The sequence below is a fragment of the Podarcis liolepis genome (assembly GCF_965112155.1).
Source record: "Podarcis liolepis genome assembly, chromosome: 7".
NCBI classification, from domain to species: Eukaryota; Metazoa; Chordata; class Lepidosauria; order Squamata; family Lacertidae; genus Podarcis; species Podarcis liolepis.
Genome location: NC_139561.1, coordinates 18,999,095 through 19,015,672, shown reverse-complemented (window position 1 = coordinate 19,015,672; position 16,578 = coordinate 18,999,095). Strand labels below are relative to the sequence as shown.

Here is a 16,578-nt window from a genome sequence, read left to right as displayed (position 1 = left end):
TAATTGCTTTTCCTCATTTCAGACACCTCACCTTGTCAACCTCAACGAAGATCCCCTCATGTCAGAGTGCCTACTTTACTACATCAAAGATGGCATAACCAGGTGAGAGGCAACACTGCTTTTAGTCAGATGGCTGCCACCTTGAGTCTCTTTCTTCTCTCCCAACGCAAATCCAGTCATATTAAGCTCTTGAGTGTCAGACAAAGCACATACTTAATTACCCATGTCCTTGTTTACATGCATGGGATTAACGTTTAATTATCAGATTTGGAGTTGCAGGAGCTTTTAACCAAGCGGAATATTGCCAGGGGAGCTTGGAAGAGGAAGAGCAGACTGATTGTCTTAGCTGGGCATTTTCCTCCTAAACCTGGAATGGAGCAGCAGGGTGGGGAAGGATACTGCTATTATAATTAGCATAGTCTTACCTTGCAATACCCGTTTCAGCTTTGCCATGAGTAGTGAGAATGGCTGAAAACAGAGAATCTCAGGCTAAGCCGGAAAATGAAATCCATCTGAAATTATGCGATGATCATCAGGTCATTGGTCCACAGGGTCGGCCCTACTCTTAGGCAGAGTGAGGCAGCCACCTGAGGCAGCAGGGGCTTGCAGGGAGGAGGAAGTGACTGGCAGCAAGGTTTTGGAAGAGGACAGAGCTGTGTATGACATGCACAAGCTTCTCTGTTTATTGCAGATTCCTATGTTTATATTTTTTAAAGCTATAAGGAATTTAAACAATCTTTTTTGCTGGATGCAGGGTTGGCCAGGCAGATGCTGAACGGCGTCAAGACATCGTTCTCAGTGGGGCTCACATCAAAGAGGAGCATTGTATTTTCCGGAGTGAGAGAAACCATAATGGTGATGGTGAGACAGCAGCTTGCTTATTGGTGCTTTGTCCTGTGTTGTTACTTATATTGGTACTTGCCATCTTCTGGCTCTTTATAGACAAGCAAGATACTCTTTGGACTTCTGATTAGCTGAACTCTGCCCTTTTCTGGATTATGTAGCTAAACTCCACCCTGGTTTTGCCCTGGCTTGTTCGGAAGGATTTTAAGAGGCATTCCTGTGGAAATCCTGGAATATGCATATTCTTCTCTGTGGGAAAGACTTCTCTCCCCTGTCCTTCCCACAACATAAGACCATAAGGAGGGCCCTGCTGGAGCAGGCTAAAGGCCCATCTTGTCCAGCATCCTGGTCTCCCATTGTCCAACCGGATACCTTTTGGAAATGACCAGAGCACAGCAGCAGTCCTCTTCCCTGCTGTGATTCCCAGCAGCTGTTATTGAGGCATGCTGCCTCCAATAGCAAAGGCAGAACATAGCCATCAGGGCTAGTAGCCATTGTAAACACTTGTAAACACCCTAGGCCCTACCTAGGAGCTTGGAGAAGTTCTCTGGGGTCAGGTTCTTCAATTTCTCCCGTCAGTAAAACAGTGATATAAGTATTATTTATTCCTGTTCTAGTGATTGTTACCCTGGAACCTGGTGAACGGTCTGAAACCTATGTCAACGGCAAGAGAGTGGTGCAACCTGTCCAGCTGCGCTCAGGTAAAGACGTTGGATTTTGTTACTCTGTTTTTTTTTAAAGTGTCTTGAAAACTGTGTAGCTCCATGAAAGAAATACAGGAAGCTGTTTTATTCAGAGACTGTTGTCTCATCTAGCCCCATATTGTCTTTTCCAACTTGGAGCCCATCATCCCTGACCATGGGCTATGAAAGCTGGGGCTGGTGGGAGTTTTAGTTCAGCAATATCTGGAAGGTATCACTTTGGCTACCCTTGGCCTTCTCTGGTAATGGCTGTCCAACAGAGGTCTTTCCCATGAGCTGTTCCCTGAGCCTTCTTACTGGAGATGCCAAGGATTGAACCGAGAACCTTTTGAATGCAGAACGTGTGCTCTACTACGTTGCTTTGGGCTCTTCCCATAAGTCTGTCGTCTTTTCTTTGAGTTAGGGTTTTATGATTTCTGGCTTTGACTGTCCTTGAGAATTCATTGCCTGGGGATAACATGGCTGAACAAATCCCGCTAGCTCTCTCTCGTTAAAAAGCAAAAAACAAAAACCCTTTAGGTCATAATCTTTTTATTGCCTGTCCAGGAAATCGTATTATTATGGGCAAAAACCACGTGTTCCGCTTCAACCATCCTGAGCAAGCACGGGCTGAAAGGGAAAAGACTCCATCAGCAGAGACTCCCTCAGAACCAGTAGATTGGACTTTTGCTCAGAGGGAATTGCTGGAGAAACAAGGAATTGATATGAAACAGGAGATGGAGAAAAGGTAATGCATTTTTCATGACACTGAACAAGTTACCATTCATCCCTCCATCCATCTTACTGAAGTGCTGTTCTCTTCAGCTTAACTGTTGTAGAGCATCATCCTTTAATATTGGTACAACTTTCACATGTAATTCTTTTTAGTTGGAATGTTAGGTGTGAAGTGAAATTGCTTATGAAAAGGCTCCTGAGTAGTTTTCGGTTAACCTTTGTTTGGTGCTTGCTTTAGAAGGTTTTGCAGAGTGGCTCATGACAACATTTTGTTTTGTGGAGAGATGCTTCTTTGTTGCTAAAATGGAGCACTGGTCATAATATATTTAGCTTGTTGCAGGATTCTGGTTTCTGCAGAAGTTTTTGTGTTTCCCCACAATATTACTGATCAGCTGCCAAAATAAGTTTTTAGAAGACTCTTGAAGGTCCCGTAGTCCTTTTAAAGTGCCCCGCTACCTAGAAGTGTGTTTCTGCACACACCCACACCAGGAAATTCTTAGGTGGGGCAAATGGGTGCTCTTAGGTGGGGGGGTGCATCTGCTGTCCCCACCCTGACTATTGCCGTGCTCCAGTGGGTACCCTCAGGGGCTCAGGCTCCAGTCTCAGGAGGTACAAGCATCTTAGCAAAACACTCACCAAGGAAGGTGGGGTTGCAGCTGCAGTGCAGTTGAACCAAACCGAGGTCAAGCATGGAGAATTAGTCTAGGTCCAAAATGTGGTCCAGCAGCATGGTCAGGCAAGAGTTCAAGGGCAGTATCACAGAGAGTTCAGTCAAGATGCCCCATAGCAGGACAGGCAGACTAGGGACCTGAGACCTTCATTGTTTCCAACAACTGGATGGTTCCATTGGGAGCCCTTACATACTCTGGCCTCCTAAACCACAAGTGCTGGTATGGAAGGGATTGCTTATATCAGTGTTTCCCAACCTTGGGCCTCCAGCTGTTTTTGAACTACAATTCCCATCATCCCTGACCACTGGTCTTGCTAGCTAGGGATGATGGGAGTTGTAGTCCAAAAACAGCTGGAGGCCCAAGGTTGGGAAACACTGGCTTATATGGAGACCCCATTGCTCACAAGCTGTATGTTATGTTGTTTTTTGGCCCAGACCTTTTGGTGTTGGGGCTCTTGAAGTGGTGGGGTGGTGGGAGGTGGGGTTCCAACACCTCCTCTGGTGACAGCTGCAAGGGTTCTTCAGCAGAGCTTCTCTCCTTCCCCACAAAGGTATTCTCAGCACTGATCTCAGGGTACCATGCCTTCTCCTCAAGGTTCTCAACCTGAGAGGAGTCTGGTTCGTTCTCTGAGGACTCGGTGCCAGGTACCCAGTCCAGGCTAGGCACAACCACCACATTCCCAGGTTGTATTAAGCTGACCAGGTGTCTGACCTCTCTCCCCAGACTTCAAGAAATGGAGATTCTGTACAAGAAGGAAAAAGAGGAAGCAGATCTCTTGTTGGAACAGCAGAGGCTGGTAGGTGTCAATATTTTCTAGCTGTCCTTGCAGAAATCAACATGCTAAACTTTCAGGAAATGTGATCAGATTGACTCTTCCCACTGTTAGCTGCCCCTTGCTTCTCACGTGCTACTTTGGCTTCAGATGCCTGGGGGCATACCATAAAGTGCACGGATCTCATCCTCAAGTAGATGTTGAACCTAAACAGGTACAATGTGCCAACATCCTGGTTCCTTAACAGGTCAGAAGGAAGGCTTGTATTTTGCATTGTTACAGCCCCCCTCCCCCAATCAACTCTGAAATGGCTTTTTTGATGGTCTTGCCTGTTATGGTTGCCCTGGAGGGTTGCTTTAGTTTTCTCTTGGATCAACACCAAGTACTAATTCTATGCTGCTGAGGAGAACCTTCCAGATGCATTGGTGTGCCAAGGATTTTTCACACGTGATGTCCAAAACTGTTGCTGCAACTCTGCATGTTTTTTAACCTTCCTCCCCTGCCTTGCATGGAGTGTGGCTCCCCAGCAAGGGTGTTATTTGATGCACATAGCAGTGTGTGGTTATGGGAAAAGGCAAAAGAGTTTTTGGTATTAGCAAATCACTTACAGCAAGTTTTCTGGGGCAGCAGGTTTTCTGGGGCAAAGCAAGCAGAACTGAGGATGGTTGCTAGGGAGGAAGCAGGCTTCTCCCACTTTAGCATCCTGGTGCAGGAAATGAGGACTAGGGCACCTTCGTCCAATCAGTGTGAATCTCTAAAATAACCATATTCCCATTTTGGATGGGTCAGGAAACCAAGTTGACTGGGTATACGCCTGGGCAGGGGTTTAGATCACAAATGGGAACCTACTGTAGTCCATCAATGTCTGGAGGGGCACCAGGTTATACATCCCTGGTCTGGATGTCTAGTGGCAGGCAGTGAGATCTGTCCCTGCATCTGAAACTATGATGAAGGTAGTAGCTGGCTGGAAATTTATTTACTCAATTTCTGTACTGTAGTCTAACAAAAATGTTCCCAAGGCTGATTTTACTTTTTAATAAAGTGAAGACAGTTTTTTAAAAAAATACTTAAAGTGTTTTAATAAAGTGGATCAGATTCGTTTATTTGTTTCTAGTCTAATTAGACCATTACAAACAAAGTTTTAACAGTATAAATTGTGAAATAAGGCAGAAATTGAAATTAACTTGGACACAAATAAACTACAACATGAACAAACTTAGAATACTGAGTTTGTGTTCATGGACTCGAGTTTTCATACTTCCTTCCCTTTGCAGCTGCCTGCACCTTCCCAAAGATTGCTCCTGAGAGTTGGAGGATCCTTGGGAATGGTGTGAGATGTGTGGTGCAGAGGGCAGCAGATGGAGGGGTAGAGTTGGCTGCAGTCACCCCCTCTCGTTCTGTGGACAGAGGAGCAACTTAGGCTCAGAAGTAATAAAAGCATGCTTCCCATTATATCCCAAATGGGAAGGAGGAAGTGGGGTGGGAATAAAATGTGTTTTCACTAGTCTCCAAAGTGAGACAAAGGAAGAATATAGGGTCTCAACAGTGTTCCACTGTTCTGGAGCCACAGTTGAAAGCTGCTACTCAAAGCTAACTCTCAGTTCCTGGAAAGATGGCACTTGCAGCAGACCGTCATGTTGGATCTTAGAACTCCAGGGAGCTTAGATGAGAAGGTAACTTCTGAGTTTGTAAAGCTTGTAGCTCTGCTCGACTGGAATTTATCATTAGCCCTTTGAATCTGGCTTGGAAACCAATTGGTAACCAATGCAGACTTTTTCAGAATTGGCAAAATATGCCCTTAAAGGCTTGTACCTGTTAACAAGTGTGCAGTGGCATTTTGTATTTGTTGAAATTTCCAGATTGTTTTCAAAGGGAGCCCCATATAGAGTGTATGGAGGTCACCAGGCATTACTGATGGGTGCTGGGGTCTCCCTATCTTTCAAAAGAGGAAGACTTCAGGAGGGTGCTAGTCAGACAAGAGTGCAAGAGCTAATACTGATGAAGGCAGATCAAGCAGGGCCAGTAGAATAATCCATAGTCACTAATCAAATGTTCCAGATTTGGGTTTGACCTGACACAGAAGGGGTTAGGTAGGATCACAGGATAATCCAGGGAGCAGACGTGCAGCTCAGTGGGAGCTGTGAGGTCCTGCAGGGTGCAGAGCTTGGCCCTTTCAAAGCCAGAGTAAAGGGAGCCATTTAAAGTTTGTGTTTAGCATCTGTACTATAGCACACAAATGACAATAATCTTTGAGACTTGGAAGCTTTGGCTCGTCTTCATTCACAGATAAAGGCAGACCACATAGCAGCCTGCAAACAGCAATGACTGGTGTCCATTAGGACTGGTAGGGCAGAAGGCCAAGAGACCAACAGGGGGTGGAACCAAAACCAGTGACAGGCAGAGTTATCACCTGACTAGTCATAAATCAGAAGACAGGCAAGTAGGGGCAGGCTGAAGTTAGTGAGATGCTTCCCACTTCACCCTAATACACCTGCCCTCAGTCCATAGCATTCTTTGGATTATAGAAGCTCACCATAGACATATTGCAAGTGTCCTTAGTCTAGTATTGTGGCTATAATAGTTCACATTTAAAACTGCCTATTCCAAGTGTGTTAAACTGGTATGTGGATGAATGAGAAAGGGATATCTTCTGCAAAAGAACTGATAAAGCACAAACGGATTTCTGAGCATTTGCTTATGGCAAAAATCAATGTAATGTTGTTTCCTACTAAAGAATAACCACAACATGCACTAAAAATGTTACATAGAAGGCACAATATGTTTGAAATTTTAAGGAAAAAAATCAGTGCTGGGCTGGACAGTTTTATCTGCTTTCCTAAAATAAAAATCCAGGTATGTTAAGTTTTGATGTAATCAGTATAATCTTCCATGTAAGAAGGTTGCATTGAAGCCAACCCTCAAATTTGGTAGTAGGAATGAGGCTTCCTCTTTTTCACTCCTCAGCTTTGTTGAATTGGTTTCTTAACATAATTGGTTGAGTCTCTTCATAATGGAATTTGATGGGCGAGATCAGCAACCCTCCTTTATATTAGCAAATAGCAAATTTTGTGTATGTGCCATAAAATACAGAGGTGACAGTTCTAATGATGTCAACAAGCCCCTTTCCCCGCCCTTTCTGGACACAGCCTTGAAATTAGCATGTGGTGTGAATTCTGTTTGGGTATCTTCCATTTCCACTGCAGTATGATGGACGGTTTCTTTACAACCAAGGGATTGTATTATTTAATAGTAGAGTTATTGCTGTGGGTGGATAGATGTTCCTCATGGTTCCCTAGTGGGTGGGGATCTGTGAATGACCTGAGAATCAGCTAGGCAGCATGTTTAAAATACAGTTTTACTGTACCTTGGAAGTTGAACAGAATCTGATCTGGAAGTCCGTTTGACTTCCAAAATGTTCGAAAACTAAACTGTGGCTTCTGATTCGCTGCAGGAACCCCCTGCAGCCAATCAGAAGCCGCGGAAGCCCCATCAGATGTTCGGGTTCCAAAAGAACGTTTGCAAACTGGAATAATCACTTCCGGGTTTGTGGCATTCGAGAGCCAAAATGTCCGAGTTCCAGGGCATTTGGGATCCAAGGTACGACTGTACCCTGAACTTCTTGGTAGCACGGTAGCACATTCTGATTCCTTATTGTCTAAGGAGGCCCTGGAAAACATCTGCTGAGTTAAAAGAACCCTGAACCACTAGCTCAAATAAATGGGCATTCCTCTCAGAACAGCATGAAAAGCTTTGTTTGTTTGAGATGACTTAGGAAAGCCATTTCTTAAGTCTTCGCAATCTTAAGGAGTGATGTCATTTTAAAAACATAGCAAGCTTGTGTTAACAACGAACCAAAAGCTGAACTAGCAATTAGTAAATTTGCAAGAGGCTTGGTGATAAATTATGGGATAAACTTTTGTGGGCATCGAAATAACACAGGCTTTGTGTGGAGTTTAGTGCTTCAGATACCGTTTTAGGATGATTAAAGCTCATAAGCATTTTCAAAGCAACGTTGTCAGTGGGAAATGGAAAAGACCCTTTTGGAATGTGGTGGCTAGACCTCTTGCTTGTAGCAGGTTCTCCTGGGAGCCTGAAGTATCCTCACCCGTTGTAGTGGCACTTACATGACTTCTAACCCCCATCCCTAGTGGCTGCTGCTGATTCCACACCCCCCCCATTTTTTTTACCTTCTAACACTTCTCTGGCTGCTTTTCTAGTAGAACGGACTGTCCACCTGCGTGTTCCTGCACCACGTTTACAGCATTTACTAACCAATGTTAACTCAACTTAATCTTGGCTGTTCGTCTGATCATTCTGCAATGACTGTTGGGTCCACTCACCATGAAGGAAAGATCGCTTTAAATATATATACATTTATACTGGATTAACTCGTCAGCAGTAACCAAGGCAAAAATGTGCGATTGAACTTTTGCACGTCTTTCTAGCATGAGTAAAGTGTTCCTTCCACCTTCCTACCAGGTACTTGGTTTTAGTTTTTTCAACAGTTTCATCTGGATTTGAAAGTCTTTGAATATTCCATGATGATTAGCATCAAATTTTCCATGAAATCTAGATGTGGCTGGATTTAATGAAACTACCGGAGCACCTTTAGGATAAAGAGTCCAGCAACATAAGCCTGAAATCTTAAGTTAGACTTTTTATAACATTTATTCTGTTTGATTCCCGCCCCCCCCTTCCCTGCAAAATGATTTGTTTAGTTTTTAGTTACTTTTTGTTGTTGAGCATTTTCATTCCTTCCCCCATTTTAATTTTGGTTATTTTGGGGCCACTTCTCAATTTTTGTTTTCCAAAGGATGCAGACTCTGATAGTGGGGATGACTCGGACAAGCGGTCTTGCGAGGAGAGCTGGAGGCTGATCACTTCCCTGAGAGAGAAGCTGCCCCCCAGCAAGTTGCAAACCATAGTTAAAAAATGTGGCCTCCCCAGCAGTGGGAAGAAACGAGAGCCTATTAAAATGTATCAGATACCTCAACGTCGACGCCTTAGCAAAGACTCACGATGGGTTACCGTCTCAGACCTGAAGATCCAGGCTGTGAAGGAGATCTGCTATGAGGTGGCCCTCAATGACTTCCGGCATACGCGCCAAGAGATTGAGGCCTTGGCCATTGTGAAGATGAAAGAGCTTTGTACTATGTATGGGAAGAAAGACCCCAATGAACGTGACTCATGGCGAGCCGTCGCCCGAGACGTTTGGGACACTGTGGGGGTTGGTGATGAGAAGATCGAAGACGTGCTGCTCAATGGGAAGGGCATTGCTGATGTGGACGACCTAAAGGTGCATATCGATAAACTTGAAGACATCTTGCAAGAGGTGAAGAAGCAAAACAACTTGAAGGATGAGGAGATAAAAGTTCTTCGAAACAAAATGCTCAAAATGGAGAAGGTTTTGCCCCTGATCAGCTCCCAAGAACCAAAAGGCCAGGCAGCCGTGGCGGCCACAAAAATGAAAGAGCAACCCAATGTCCCCAAGAAGGTGAATGCTGAGGGAAGCGTGAGATCTGATGAGACAGATGCCCACATGAATGATGGCCGTGTCTCCCAGTTAATGGAGGAGGACCCGGCCTTCAGGCGTGGGCGGCTGCGCTGGATGAGGCAAGAGCAAATCCGTTTTAAGAACCTACAGCAGCAGGAAATAGCCAAACAGCTTCGCCGGCAGAACATGCCTCACCGGTTCATCCCACCTGAGAACCGCAAACCCCGCTTCCCGTTCAAGAGCAACCCTAAGCACAGAAACTCATGGAGCCCGGGCACACATATAATTATTACAGAGGATGAAGTGATTGAAGTGAGGGTTCCAAAGGAGGAGGAGAAGAAGAAAGAGGAAATTGGGGAAAACAAAGACCCATGCGGTAAAGCCCCCCTTCCCAAGGATCCCCAGCAGCTTTGGTGTGCGTACGGCCCTCAGAGGGGTCAGGATAATATCCAGATCAAGAGGCAGCCCTTGAACGCTCAACCGCAGCCAAGCCATCTGCAGCCAGAAACATCCACTCAGCTGCGCTGGAGAAGCAATTCCCTCAACGGGCAGCAGAAAGGGCTGCGTCGCCAGACATCTGACTCATCAGAATCATCGCCTTCTTATGGTGGACCCCACAATCAAGACCTGCAGACTTTTCAGCAGAAGCGCCACATGCATCAGCACCGCCAGTCCTATTGCAATTATGGCAGTGGAGGGGTGAATCCAGAGAGCAACTTAGCCAGCGGTCGTGCAAGACAGACTGATCAGCCTAACCACTATAACCAGTTTGTGACCCCTCCACGGATGAGGCGACAATTCTCTGCACCTAACCTCAAAGCTAGCCGAGAAACAACTGTCTGAGTCACTGGAGAGTGGTGCTGATCGTGGGGGGTGGTGTTGGTGGTTGTAGCTATACCTACCCTGAGTTTCAAATGATCATTTTTAGCAAATGTGTGGTTTTATATGCAAAGCACAAACATTTTCTACCTATTATTGCCTGTGAAACATGTTAGAATTGTGGAATATTGATTATTGATAACCCTTACCTTAGGGGCTTTGGGAAGTTGCCTTCATTTTATTTTATGGGGATACCTTTTTATATATATATATTAAAAAATTGAAGCCTTTCTGGAATACCTGTAGGGCTACTCTCTCCTTTCGACAATCAACAAAAGCAAATCTACTATGTAGTGTTTGAAAGTCATCTGTAAAAGCTTCAAGACAACAATTTAGGAGTCTGACCCTTGAATCTCAAGTTGTATTCAGATTCCTTGTTTTGGTTTTCCATCTTCTCAGTTCATCTTGTTCAAATTCACCCATAAAACTTCCGGTTTGGGGCTGATAAGAGAACACAGCTAATCTCTGCCCCTTCCTTCTCTGTGACTTCAGGAAATAAAACACTGACATGTGCAGTCCTTCTTGTAGAGTCCTCCAAACTCTCATCTTCTTGCAGAGTGCTTTTTAAAAAATCGCATTCTTTCTTAGCTTAGGTAGAATCAGTATAACATTACAGGGGCAGAAAGCTGCCTAAATGAAGTTGCTTGCCGAATTCTGCATGCTGCCTTTAAGCGATGTGATGGGTGTACAGCTGCAGCATCTTCCTCTTCCAATTCACATGGGTCTTTAATATGTTTTAACTTAAAAGACAAGGGCAAGGATAGGGCCCTCTTGGATGTTATTGGATTTCAACTCCCATCAGCCCCAGTCCCAAGCTGGCCAGTGGCCAGTGATGATGAGCATTGTAGCCCATCAACATTTGGAGGGCTCAGGATCCCCATCCCTGGACTTGCAGAGAGATTTTGATTGGTTTTTTCCACTTACTCTGTGGGGGCACAACTCCACAGTGAACTTGAAATCCTTCTAACTCCCAAGAAGCCCTGGCAATCATTTTGTGGGGGTGAGTAATTTTGTGTTGGCTGCTTAGCTCCCCAAAATGACTAGGTCTCTCCAGGTTTGTTTCAGGAGTTTATTATGGCAGTTCAGCCAGTTCACATTTGATGTACAAGCAGGACTCTCAAGTGGGGCAGAATGGAAATTTCCGCCTTTTACCTCCTGCGATGACCGCTCTAGGTCTGATTACACCATTGGTCAGGACCCACTACCTGATCTTGCGGTGGGTCACGAAAACCGGAACCATCACCATGCAGTTACGTGGTAAAATAATGTTTGGGTTAAACAGTGCAGACTGACTCCACATGGCACTGCCCCACCAACCTTAGTCTGCCCTCAACCAGCCTCCATCAAGCCCCCACCTGCCTGCCTTTTTATTAACATACAGCTCCCTCCCCTTTGGCAGGGGTGAGGATGGGAAGAAAACTAGAATGAGTTGGCTCTGCCTTTCGTTGGCTGCAGTTGTGGCTGTCATTGGCTCCACCGACTGTTCAGCTCCCTGCCTTAACACCCTACCAATCCCAATGGACACCAGCCACCACTAGGATTCAAGGTGGTTCCCTGGTTAAAAAAAGTGGTGACCTCCTGGATTACACGATGCAGTTCTCCTTATCCAGGCACACAGTCTCAGTCCTTTGCCTGGCATGTGCTCACGTCAATCGCATGGGGGAATATGGACAGGAGCCTTTCCCCAGTGAACAAAATAATGGGAATTGCCTGTTGTCCATGGATTTGATTGCCAAGTATGTTTGCTCACTATAGGGCAGAATCCAGGGAAGGTTGGAACTGTTTGCAGGGCCACAAAATTTATTAATTAATTAGCCAATGAATTTAGTTTAATTAATTGTATTGGTTTCAAAGAGAGAATATGTTTCTCTAGACAAAGCCCCCTGTCAATTTTCCTTTGCTGAGCCAGAGATTACAGTTAAGTTTCCAGTATAAAAGGTGTCACGGAGCAGGGGAGTTGAAAAAAAACTAAAACTTGAAAGTCTTGTGCTTATTGAAATTTCTCAATTAAATTATGTGTCCTTTTAATTTACCCCTTTTCTCGCTGCTCCAGGTTTTTAAACATATCTGGGGACCTGAGCCTTTTATCTGCCTCATTTCCATAGCTATTTATCCTGTGAGTTCTCTTGTCCGAGGAACAATTTGCGCTTCATAAACCATGCCACCAGTTTTTTTTAAAATTGGAACTCTCTTATCTGGAACAGCATTTCAATTGAGAAGCTGCCTATTTAATTCTAGCTAGGAAATGAGCACAATGCAGTGACTGACTAGCAGAGTCCAGTTACGACACAGGATGCAGGCAATCCATAAAGGTTTGTAAGAGGACATTAAAATCATATTTTTAAAAGAAAATAATTCTATCCCTCCCTTCATTTCTGTGATAAATGCTGTGCAGACCCCTTAAAGAGAAATAGGATGAGAATTTGTGGGTCTTGGGACTAAGTTAGACTTCACGCATTGATGCATATACTGTAACTGTCTCCCAATGTTATCTTTAAATGAAAAGCAGCCTTCGGAGGCTGGGGTCAGGAGTGGAGGGGTACCAGGCTTCTTAACTCTTGCCCCAACAACTGTTTCCCTACTTGGTCATCCTTCCCCAAGCTGCTTTTCTATGTGGAGGGGGAAAGCAGATGGGGAGATTAGCTGCAGAAAACCAGCTGATGGGTAATGGATTACCAACAGGTGTTTGTTGCTGAAAGTTCTGGAGTTGAACTGTCAACTCCAGAAGATACTTTGGAGGGGGTGTTAACACCTACAGAAAAGCCGTTCTGGGGTGGGGAGAGTTCCACACACTACTGCCATCCCTAACAGTTAACTTGTCTGTATAACTACTCAGAAGCAAATCCCACTGAGTTACATGAGACTTGGCCTAAAGCAGACATTTCATGCTCCAAGGACAAAAAGGTATTCCAGTCTGCATTGAGAGAGCTTCTATTATTACACTAGTGTATTAACAAGTTAGGAGCTGTGTGATTTAGACAGAGCTGAACTAAGAGTTCCCAGGGCCTCCAAAATATGTTTTTAGATTACCTCAAAGCAGCGTTTGCCAACCTGGTGCCCTTCATATGCTTTCAACTTACACTGGTGGTGAAGGCTGCCTTAAAGTTACAAGTTGGGGAGAGTGTTGAAGGTGGTTGGGTGGTGAGGCCTCCTCTTTACTGTTTTTATTTGCTATTCAGCAACTTCTTTCTGACTGGGCTTAATCAAGAAATCTGTCCAAAGTTAGAGGGAGAGGATCTTTTGCATATTTGAACATAGGTTCAAGCAGATCAGCCCATTCACTCTTGCCTTTATATATATATCGTAAAAATGTGTTTGCCTTTTGAAATAGTTTTGAGAGCTACAAGAGGTGTGAACTTCGTTTATCATTACTGTAAAGGAGGAAATGACTCTTCCAGTGAAGTGATAGGATTTTGAAAACCTGTCCATTTATTATTGCTCCCCCCCAAAAAAGGGGTTTTAATTTTTTTAAAAAAGCAAAACTCTGCATTTTGTGAAAAGCAGAACTGCTTGTGCATTTTAACAAGTGCTTTCAATAAATGATGAAATACTCTTGTAAGTCTTGTGTTGTCTTGGTTGGGATATAAAAGCATTTGCTTTCTTTTTAGAAGCCCTGTTAGGGGGCAGGTTTCCTTTGAAATGAAACAACATGGAGAAAGGTAGATGGAACTTCCTCCCCATCTGCTTGGCCCCTTCAATGTGGAGGGGTGTCCCATGACATGGATGGGCAGCAGATCAATGCACAGTTACCTTGTCCTGCTTTGAACTGAAACAAACCTAAACGGTCCTGTGCAGGGCTCAGGCTGCATAGTAAAGGAGGCAGAGCTTAGATGTTGCTTCAGCATCAGTTATCCTTCGAATGAGCCTTATCAGCAGTTCTGTGTCAATTGTTAAGCTCCATCTTGATTAAAGCTGCCTCTTCGTTTAAAGGGGTCCATCCTGCTCTAGTATTCTTGCTCTAATGAAGTGGGGTGTATCCAACTACAGTCCTTTTCTGACTAGATCCGTTGAAACTATGGGACTAAGTTAGTCATTAGTGGGTTATGTCTAATTACTCCATACTCATTGTTTTGGAGTCATTGCTCCCCACATGGTGGATTGGTGGATTGTGCTCAGAAACTGATCAACACATTACAAAGAACCTAGAAATCAGTCCCAGGCAATAGAATTCTGAATTGTTGTTACTTTTCCTATTTTTCACAAATTCTAAAAGCTTCTAAAACCTTCATCTGCGTGGTAAACAAAGACGGGGGAGAGATTTAGCATAGCAATTGGCCAACTGTGCTAGCAGATTACATGTAGCATTTCAGGGTGGGGTTGTAGTTGTTTGTATGTGTAGGGTGGGAGAATTTTTAAAAAAATTACACCCACCCCTGTCAAAATACCCTTGTACCCTCTGCATAATATATTGGTCTTCTGTGAGTTGTAAGCGGTGGACTGGGAGGTGCTGTCTAATATGTGGGAAAGGGTCAGATCTGCCCCAAAATTGACAGGTGTGGGGTGCTTTTGTAAGCCCAATGGTGTGTTTGGGGGAAGGGCTTTTGCTCAGTGGTTAGAGCATCTCTGCATCCAGAGAAGGTCCCCAGTTCAATTCCTAGCATCTCCAAGTAGGGCTGAAAGAGATCTCCATCTGAAATGCTGGATAACTGTTGCCAGTCAGTGCAGACAACACTGAGCTAGATGGCGCAACCCTGTGGGTTGAATCCATCTAAGTCCTCCTCAGAGCAGACCCACCCACTGAAATTAATGGATCTAAGCAAATCATTTCCATTAATTTTAATGTGTCTTCTGTGAGCAGGATTACCATCTGATACTTCCCTATGTTCCTTTGTATGCAGGCTGTAACCAAATCTCACAAATGAACAGAACCAGTTTAAATATCAAAACCAAGGTCCCCTTCACCCTTTTTGAAAGAAGCTGGGCTAATTACCTTAAATACATAATACATAAATCATCCAGACTTTCAGCTAAGCTTTCTGTCGTCTCATCCTGCCATGCAAACATTTGTGGGCTATGTACTATTTTCCATCTTCGTGTGCCTCAGAGAAGCCAAGCAAACCCGTTAGATTAACTATCGAGCGTTGCCAGGAAACGGGCTTACCTTACCAGGCTATTTCCTTCCATTGATGAAATGTTGCCTGCCTTTTTTGTTGGGAGTCTGGGAAATCAAACCTCCCCTCCTCTGTGCCCTTTTTGTTATTAATAGCTTAGAGCCGTTTCTGTATGCAAAGTGTGTGTGTGTGTGTAAAAGAGAGAGGGAGAAACTACACCCACTCTTTCTGCACATTAAGGTATTCAGAGCTTATAGCTTTCTTTTTAACTTCTGATTTATGAAGTATGTGAAAATTTGAAGTGTGCTTGAGGGTTCTAAATAGGTTCTAACTGGTTAGAATAGGTTAGAACTGTGACCCAGTAGACGTGGCTGAATTTCAATTCCCATCAGTCTCAGTCAGTAAGACTGATGGTTGGTGTCAGAGACTGGTTGGACACTGAGGAATAGTAGCTGGATACTGGTGAGTGGGCACCAGGAGAAAGGGGGTGGGGTGGGGTGGAGACTGAATTGGAAGATGGGATCGGTCTGGGGGAGCCCGAAACAGTCAGGAGATGAGAGTCAGAGGCAGGAGAAACGGCCAGATTGGAGAGTGAAGAACAAGTGCAGGAGGAGAGAGAGAGAGAGAGAGAGAGAGAGAGAGAGAGAGAGAGAGAGAGAGAGAGTCTGGTGCAAAGGGCTTCCACATCTCTTCCTCCTGCCCCCACCAGGATTGATTGGCCGGGGGGGTGCAGAAACAGGTTACTTGCTGGTGGCGTCTTCGCCTGCTTGCACACAGCTTGGGTGAAGGAGGTTAGAGGCAGGGTTTCTCTTTTGCTGCAACTGTCTCATTGGGTGCACATCTGGGAGTAGCTGAGAGGCAAAGGACTGATGGACATGCCTTTTCCTAATTGGTAATTGTACTTTTGACAATAGAGAGTTACCGTATTTTCCCGTCTATAAGACGACCCCATGTATAAGATGCCCCCTACTTTGGGGGACTCCAATTTAAGATAATGGGGGAAGGTAGCCCCCATGTATAAGACGCCCCCAAATTCTGGACATTATTTTTTAGGGGGAAAACCTAGTCTTCTACATGGAAAAATACGGTAATTCCTCACTCTGGGCATTCCTTGCCTGACAGGCAAGGAGGATGGGAATTCTAGTTTGACAACACCAGTAGGGCCACAAGTACCTTTCCATCCTAGCAGAAGCAAGTCCTTCTGTCCCAAGGATGGGAAACCAGATGTTGCTGGTCTATGAATCCTCTCATCCCTGCCCACTGGGCAATATGGCTGGATAGGGATGATGGGAGTTCAATAATATCTAGAGGGCCACAGGTTCTCCACCGTGGTGCTGTCCATACTGAATAACTATGCATTCTCTCTAGTAATGCACACCTGGAAGAGAACTCGAGCCCTCTGTCTAGCCCATCTTTTGTTTCCATTTTTGAAGGTGCCTCCAAAAATCAAGCC

The 16,578-nt window shown here is 44.7% G+C and overlaps 1 protein-coding gene across 17 annotated transcripts in view; it reads left to right on the top strand.

Annotated features, from left to right (window-relative positions):
- Positions 1 to 16,578, top strand: part of KIF1B (kinesin family member 1B) — a 134,550-nt gene that overhangs the window by 77,101 nt on the left and 40,871 nt on the right. For 16 of the 17 annotated variants that reach the window (XR_014528383.1, XR_014528384.1, XR_014528385.1 and 13 more), the window contains 5 exons: positions 23 to 102; positions 755 to 861; positions 1,461 to 1,544; positions 2,091 to 2,271; positions 3,653 to 3,725. Coding sequence is in view for 14 of the 17 variants with exons in the window: in XM_083512781.1 (XP_083368907.1) it covers positions 23 to 102; positions 755 to 861; positions 1,461 to 1,544; positions 2,091 to 2,271; positions 3,653 to 3,725 (525 nt within the window). In the remaining 3 variants the exon portion in view is untranslated. Of the gene's footprint in view, positions 1 to 22; positions 103 to 754; positions 862 to 1,460; positions 1,545 to 2,090; positions 2,272 to 3,652; positions 3,726 to 8,514; positions 13,634 to 16,578 lie in introns of those variants that run through there. The other variant, XM_083512777.1, reaches the window with a different exon arrangement.